Below are 8,618 nucleotides of genomic sequence, written 5' to 3'. Positions count from 1 at the left end.
ATTTTAATTTTTTATTCGCAAAGAAAATTTGTAGGAAATCACACAAGGAAAAATGCGTTTGGACCCATTCGAGGTCCTTAAAAAATCTAGAAAAATATTCATAAATTTTTGAATATTATTTTATGAGACCCTATAAAAAATCAGCTCTAATGAACATCGGTAAGTATTACCTTTTGAATTCATAGGGGTGATCTGAGCAGTTTTGCCCTACGATTTCAAAAGTAATACTTACCGATATCCGTTGGAGCTGATTTTTTACAAGACCCCATAAAATAATATTCAAAAATTTATGAATATTTTTCTAGATTTTTGGAGGACCCAAAATGGGTCCAAATGCGTTTTTCCTTACATAGTTCCTTCTTTTGACATTCCGAGCATCGTTATCATTTTTTATTTTTATTTTTAATTTTATGTTGGGTGTCCCGAGCCGGCTTATATGCATCTCAGATTAATTCCTATAGCCCCTCTTACAGCCGTACGTGTTAGCAAGAATAATTGAACCTAAAACCTTAAGATAAAACAAAGATTTAGGCCCCGTTCCAGAAATCTTCTTAAAAAATAAATAGCTTATTTCACATTTTCAACCTAAAAAATAAAGTAAATGAAAAATAATTTTTCAAATTTTTTTGCATCGTATAAAAAATCTCATCGAGATCTTCCGAATAAGATCCATATTGCATATTTTTAAATTTCAATAAGTTCATAATTTTTTAACTTGAAATTACCTTATTAAAAAATAATGACTTTTTCTTGGTTCCGGAAAGGAGCCTAAGTCTCAGGGCTAAATCCATTTTGCCAACCCCTCGAGGTTACCATCGTTCTTTTTTCTTGGTAAACTCTTAGAAATTCTCTTCTGTCCTTTTGTTTTGACATTCAGAGCATCATTCCCTTCTCTTTTTCTTGGTAAACGATTCTGCTACGAGCTTTTGGCTTTTTGGGATTTTTTTTTTGTATTGTTTATATTTTAATTTTTTTCGTATTTGCTCGTTTTACGAATTATTGATTCGTCTCAACGAAATGAATTGAAATACTTTTTTTTTTTTTTACTTTTATCCTAATATTACGAAGCCATAACTTAAAAAAATGGATTTACTCTATACAATACACATAATTCTGATTTTCTGAGAGAGTAATCCAGGCCCACTCCTCTATAAATTGCAAACCATTCCCAGGCGCACTCACCATATCGCAACCAAAGTTCATACTTTCTCTACCAAACACTTATTAGTTCTTCTTTCCTTAAGCAATGGCCTCCTCAAACCTTGTTTCCTCTCCAGTTCTGCTCGCACTCGCCGCCTTCTGTCTTCTTTTTCTTCAACCCCATCCGAGCAATGCCAATTCACTCACTACTTGTCACTTCGATAAAATTTATCAGTTTGGCGACTCGGCTTCAGACACTGGGAATCTAATTCGGGAAAAGCCAATCGGTGCTGCCACAGCTTTTGCTAGGCTTCCCTACGGTGAAACTTTTTTCAAGCATGCGACCGGTCGAACCTCGAACGGCCGGCTCATGATCGACTTCATTGGTATGTAATACGATACAGTAAGGAACACACACACTAGAAAGATAAGTTTCGTGTAAACCCGAAAGTAAAATTCACGCTTTATTTTTCATGCTAGGAAGTTTGGAAATTTCCAACACTTCCTCATCTCTATTATCCCTTCCAGTTTCCCTTTTCTTTTCCCTCGGTGTGCTCATTGTCGAGTTTATCCTTGATAATATTTTTTCTGTTTCAAAAAAATCATCCCTTCTAGTTTCATTATAACTTTGGAGGGAATATATATATCTGAAGTTCATTTTTTTATGGCATTTTCAGAGAACACACACACCCCCCCCAAGTATCACGACCTCTAGATATAATTATGTACCATGTTTGGGTTTTTGTCATCAGCTAGTGCATCCGGCCTTCCCTTTCTTAATCCATACCTGAAGAAAGATGCAAACTTCAGAAATGGAGTAAACTTTGCTGTTGCCGGCTCCACTGCCCTACCAGTAGACTTTCTCACCAAAGAGAATATCATAGTCGAGATTACTAACAGCTCACTCCATGTGCAACTTGATTGGATGTCCAAACATTTCACAAAGGGAGGTAGGCTAGTGAATTAACCTACGTTTTGTCAGATTATGTAAGTAATTAAATATGTTAAAATTTGAATTTTTTATTATCTGATTAGAGTTAAATCAATAACAGATTGCTTGGAGAAGCCGAACAACACTCTTTTCATCATTGGAGAGATTGGAGGTAATGATTACAACTATGCATTGGCAAGTGGAAAAACATTACAGGAGGTAAACGCCATGGTACCGGAAGTCGTCAATTCCGTCGTCATAGGTGTTAAAGTAAGCAGCTTTCCTATAAGGTTGATTTAGTTTTTTTTTTTTTTCTCAACATCAAGTTAGACTACTTTTTTTAATTACCTTGACATGTTACATGGGTTGCAGCGTGTCATTAGCGTTGGAGCTACTAGGGTGGTAGTCCCGGGCTTTTTTCCTATTGGTTGTTTCCCACTTTATCTAACAGCATTTCAAACCAATGACTCAACTGCCTATGACAAGGATAAATGCTTGAAAGAACTGAACAGCTTCTCAAAATACCACAATGGAAAGTTACAAGAAGCCATTCAAGAATTGGAAAGAGAGTATCCTCATGTAGTTATTGTTTATGGAGATTGCTACCATGCCTTTGAATGGCTTTACAATCATGCCGTACATCTAGGTGAGCCTACTTACCCTTGCAACAACAAGAACACATCAGAAGCATCGATTTTTCATTCATTATGACTGATAAAGTATCTATTGTTTTTACTTCCAGGATTTGACGGTGCATCTACACAGAAGGCTTGTTGTGGGATTGGTGGGGATTACAATTTCAATATTACCATGGTGTGTAGTGCAGAGACTCCAGTCTGTCCGAATCCTAATCAATTCATAAGTTGGGATGGAATTCACATGATAGAAGCTGCAAATAAGAGGATGGCTGAATGGTTCATTGATGACATGTTGCCCAAGCTCCACTGCTATAACTAAGTTGGTCTTACTCCAACTTCGCTATCATTTAACAAAGTATACAGTAATACACCATTTTTAAGTAGGTCTAAATTCAATATCTCTAATAAAAACTCATGATTAAAATTAATACATGTTTTTGCTCGTTTTTTTTTCATTGTACATTGAATTCAAAACAATTTTCTTTTGCAATGCAATAGTGTATATATAAAATGATGTTATCTTTTACATTATTAATGTCATCAAGAACTTGATTGATGGATGATTTGTTGTCCAAATTATGCTGGGGTGAATCACCGAAAATTCTCTCTGTTAATTATTACTTATCATTACACGCAGTGAGAAACCTCGTTGGAACTGATAAGTAACAGTTAATGTCATGAATATATTGAGTTTTAGATCAGAGCAACATCACTAGGAGAGTCTACATACTCTTTAAAAAAGAAAAAGACAGGAAAGAATGATTAAAAATAATTGCTAGGGAATTTTAATTAAAATTCAAAACCATCCTGAATGACAAATAAAGAGAAAGCAAAAGTTAGTCTAGTACGAGCGTAGCTTGTCTGCCAATTTTTTGGGGATATACCTCTCTAGACCATGATGACTTTTACTTTCACTTGTTGTACGTTGTGATGGAGTTAACAAGTTTAATTTAGCAAAAACATATATTGAAAACTTGACAAATGGTACATCGAGGGAAACAAAAGGGAAATTAAAACTCTCGCATGATATTGATACATGATGCAAAGAGTTAGACCCAAAGAAAAAATAACACCCAACAAAAAGTTGAATGATGAAATAGAGTAACACTAGGCATAGAACAAGAAAATGTAGAAAAACGCCAAGAGGACTGATCCACCTCTGTTTAGATAAATAATCTTCACCCAAATCAGACCAGAGCCGGGCCTGGCCTGGCCAACAGCAAGCCAGACCACGATATCAGCAGCAACAGAAGAAAAGCCTGAACTCTCTAAGCTTTCAAAGCTACCAAAGAAACCAATATGTCATTTTACCACCAAAAATATCAGTAACAGCTAGCATCAATTGGTGCAGCTAGCAATCTTCATTAGAATCATCTTATTCCCAGAACATTAGCGTAGCAGCACGTATACCAGTAAACTCAAAGCAAGCTAAGCAGCAGGACCATCTCATCGGTTGTAGACGAAGTCTAGAGCATCAAGGATATCTCCATAGCAGCTGAATGAGAATACGAGCAGAAGAATCACTTTATACATCTTTAGGCCAGAATGAGAAGGCCGAATAAGTAATAAGCAAACCAAACTCCACAGATCATGACTCAAACTAAGACAAAAGACACCCTCCCAATAGGACACCCACAATGTGGAATAGACTAAATATTCACTCTAAAACAAGACCTCTCGCAGGACAAAGCAAAGAAGCTCATAAATAGCTCTCACCAGATCAAGACTGAAAACAAGACAATAGACATCCACCCAAAACATAACAAGGTGAAACAGATTGAATATTCTCTCTAACTCGCAATCTCTCCCGGTTACAAGACACAACATCCCAGACTCAAACCTCTCACCTTAACCCAAAATCACCTCAAACTCGCACCCTCACCCTTCACACACTTTTATAACCAGAATCATCCCACACTCAACTCACATTCACACTGACACCAACCTCTCCCAGCAGCACCTTTTCCATCCACATATGACATACCCAGATGTGGCACCACACACACACACTCAGTTTCACAGACACACACATCCACACTCCAGCGGTACCATCTTAAGCTTCTGATTCAGCAAAGCTAGGATCACCAATACCCCACAGTCTTTGAACCACAGAAACTTCAAATTTCTCAGACTTTGTCTCTTGGATTAACATGACATCCGGACCTCTATCTTTGATAAGCTTATTTAGAAATCTGTTATTTAAAAAGTTGCTTCCCAGACCCCTTCTATTTCAAAGCTTCATATTCACCAGTGCTCCACAAAAGTTGGAGGTTTAGCATGCAGACTTGTTTTCGAAGCCTAGCAAAACTTGGAAACGTAATCGAGAAATGGAATTGGATTGTTGCTGCTGTGTTTTTTGCCTGCCTTTGGTGCTGCCTTTTAACTCAAGTTCTATGGGCTGAAGTCTGTTGCTTCAGTTGTATTTTGACCCACTCTCTGGCAGTATCACTACCTGGCTTGCTGCTGCTGTTCAAGAATTGCTCTACTGCTGGTATCTCTATGGTTTGCTCCGCTGATCTGCTGATGTTTGGCTTCCAGTTCATGCTTCCACTGTACTTTGGTTTACGCCTAAGCTTGATGTGTTTGGCCGTGGCTAGCCTTAAGCTTTTCTGCCATTGTTGTTTTTTTTCGAAGTTTTCTCCATTGTTTGGGTTGGCTTCTCGCCAGTCCTTTTCCTTGGTTTATGGTTCAGCCTATGATTGTCCAATTGTCCTTGGTATAGGTGCCAACCTAGTTGGGTTTTGTGCTCTTGGTGGTTGTGATGCCATCCTTCCCATATTCCTTGTAATACTTGTATGTACTTTTTTCATTCGTGGATTAATAAAATCTTTCTTCGCGTAGCAAACAAAAAGTATATCAACAGCAGAACTGGAAACGAAATTTCTGCTGTTATATGTTCTTCCATGTTTCTGAAACTTGTTTAGAGCTTTTTAAAAATTAAAGCTATATTGGGGCCGGCATAATGGTAGAAACTTATGTTATCAAAAGTCTTAATTGTTGTAGTGAGATGACATTAGCAAATCCAAAGCTTGAATACTTTATCTTCATGAGTGTAAATCAAACAGTAAACCCTCCTTCGGCACATCGGTTCCACTCTGTAGATGATATCATAGCTAGCTAGAACGTGTAAGAGCCAAGAGGACTGTTGCGGCCGTCGAATATAGGGACTTTGAGAATGACAAATGGTGTTTTCCTTAGTCTTGTGAGTCTTAAAATGGTCTTAGATTTGTGGTACTAATTTGTTTACCTGTAAATTCTTTTGTATTTGCTAAGAAGAAGACTCACGGGAAAAAAAAGGTAGGGAAAGGGTAAATAACGGTTTGTATTCTGTGAAGCGTAGAAAAAAAGAAGAAAATGAACTGTATTGAAAAAACACCGAGTCGGAGAGAGTTAAGAATATGATTTTTTTTTTTTTTGTGTATTTAAGAAATTCGATTAACCATATACTATGAAAGCACGAATACTTCTAGATGTGAGTCATATCCGAATCTGATATCGATACTCCTCCAATATTCCCGGATAGGTATCCAAGAAGTATCCACAATTTCAAAAATATTTCTTTTATAGGGATTCAGATACTTTGTGGATACTTTACGATGAGTAATTATTCCATACCCCTCGGGTGCCACGTTGCGGTATGTTAGGATTGTCACACACACACGCAAGATATACGAGTATAAACAGTAAAAAAAATCAATTACAGAGATATATGTGGTTTTCCAAAACTGGGTACGTCAACAGGAGTGAGAACGTCTACTGTTCTTTATTATCACAATATATAATAGGGTTTACAACATAGAGTATTTATAGCTACTTTATTCTAACCCTAACCGGGTTTGGCTTGTATCCCAAAAATACCCTTATACGATATCGTACTATACGCCCCCCGCATCCCCCAATTACGGAATGCCTGGGCCAAAGGCCCAATCTACTTTCAATGGATCATCGGCGATGGGCCAGATGCCGTCGCTCTGCTACACTTCACTCATTCCGCTCCGACATCTGGCCTTCTTTCTAGAACCACAATTCTAACATGGTACCCCAAACTCTTCTTCATCATAGTTTTGTGTGGGCTCCACATACTTTGTAGTGGAGAAAGAATTTGGGACACCATGTGACCGGTGCCTTAGGGGCATTGATTTATTTTCCCTTTTAAGGCAAGTGTCCGAACTTTTATATAATATTGTGACACTTCTTGCATAGGGAGTAGTATAGTAAAACTGTTTTTATTTTTTATTTTTATCACTCTACTTCCATCGATCACTGCCTCTAGATACAATTGTCTGTCACATGTTCATGTTTTTATTTATGAAATTATATTTCCCTATTGTTCTCGTTGTTTTCTTTCTATTTATTTTGTTTCAATTTTACTACAGCTCAAGCATCCAGCCTTCCCTTTCTTAATCCGTACTTGAATAAAGATGCAAACTTCACACATGGAGTAAACTTCGTTGTTGCCGGTGCCACTGCCTTACCGGCGAAGGTTCTTGCTAAAAAGAATATCGATCGCAGACCCGGTTACCAACAGCTCACTGCCCGTGCAACTTGATTGGATGTCTAAACATTTCAATTCAACCTGCATCATAGAGAGAGGTTAGTTAGTACTATTAGTGAATGTTATTTGAAAAATGAAAAAAATGAAAAAATATTAAACTATTTGAAGTGCACGAATCAAATTGACTTTCACAAAATAACAGATTGCTTGGAGAAGCAAAAGACCTCTCTTTTTCTGCTCGGAGAGATTGGAGTTAACGATTATAACTACCCATCCACTGAACGAAAAACTACACAGGAGATAGAAAATTTGGTACCTAAAGTCATTGCAGCCATATGCAGTTAGGGTAAGTTTTTCTGGCAGCTCGTTTTAATTAGTTTTCTTCAGCATAAAGTAATAGAAACTAATTTCTTGCTATTAACTTGAAATTTAACCATGATCGTTGTGCATGAGTTGCAGCGAGTGATCAATGCTTATGGAGCTGTTAGGGTGGTTGTCCCGGGCATTTTTCCAAATGGTTGTTTCCCCCTCTATCTTACATTATATCAAACAAATGACTCAAGTGCCTATGATAAGCATGGGTGCTTGAAAGAATTCAACAGCTTGGCAGTCTACCACAATACAAAGTTACAAGAAGCCATCCAAGAGTTGAAAATAGAGTATCCTGATGTCATTATTGTTTATGGTGATTACTACCAAGCCTTCTTATGGCTTTTCGATCATGCTGTACATCTAGGTGAGCCAATTTAGCCTTGCAACAACAACAATCAATTCACCCATTAAACATGACTAATAATGTATTTATCTTTTTTCCGTCTAGAATTTGACGGCGAGACTATGCTGAAGGATTGTTGTGGGATTGGCGGAGATTACAATTTTAATTTGACCAACATGTTAGTTCGGAGGTTCCAGTCTGTCTGAATCCTAATCGATTCATAAGTTGGGATGAAATTCATTTAACAGAGACAACATATAAGAGGATAGCTGAATGGCTCATCAATGACATATTGCCCAAGCTCCAGTGTTTCAACTGAGTTGGTCTTACTCCAGCTTCGCTAGCATTTGAGAAAGTAAACAGTACTAGCATGCAATACGTAGCTTTTAAGTTGGTTTAAATTCAGAGATTAAATTTCTTCCGCTGGCAGCGGATATTATGGGTTTTCCAACCCCATCACTTTGGGCTTCACGATGCGTTAATTGTCGATCTGAACCGTCCATCTTGTAGGGCCCGCATAGTAGTATTCTCTTTCAAAAATTAACATCATCGGACATCGATAGGTGTATCTTGGTTGCTTATCAAAAATAAATAAATTTAGTTTTGGTTTATAATGGACAGTTCAACTTCAGACCGTCCATTTTATAAACTAAAATTTAACTTTTGATTGATCTATTGATATCCAATCAAACTAATTAT

The 8,618-nt window shown here is 37.3% G+C and overlaps 1 protein-coding gene and 1 pseudogene across 1 annotated transcript; both read left to right on the top strand.

Moving 5' to 3' along the window:
• The first annotated feature begins 1,180 nt into the window (after nt 1-1,180).
• On the top strand, nt 1,181-3,285 carry LOC131333483 (acetylajmalan esterase-like). Its single transcript, XM_058368024.1, has 5 exons — nt 1,181-1,526; nt 1,893-2,090; nt 2,193-2,341; nt 2,444-2,717; nt 2,814-3,285. Exons 1-5 carry the CDS (start codon nt 1,247-1,249, stop codon nt 3,026-3,028), a joined length of 1,116 nt encoding a protein of 371 aa, XP_058224007.1. The 5' UTR covers nt 1,181-1,246; the 3' UTR covers nt 3,029-3,285.
• Nucleotides 3,286-4,986: 1,701 nt separating this feature from the next.
• LOC131332937 (GDSL esterase/lipase At5g03980-like) lies at nt 4,987-8,125 on the top strand (annotated as a pseudogene).
• Nucleotides 8,126-8,618: the final 493 nt, after the last annotated feature.

The sequence above is a fragment of the Rhododendron vialii genome, chromosome 7a (assembly GCF_030253575.1).
Source record: "Rhododendron vialii isolate Sample 1 chromosome 7a, ASM3025357v1".
Taxonomy (NCBI): Eukaryota; Viridiplantae; Streptophyta; class Magnoliopsida; order Ericales; family Ericaceae; genus Rhododendron; species Rhododendron vialii.
Note: the sequence above shows the minus strand (reverse complement) of the source record. Positions and strands in the feature narration are given on the sequence as shown.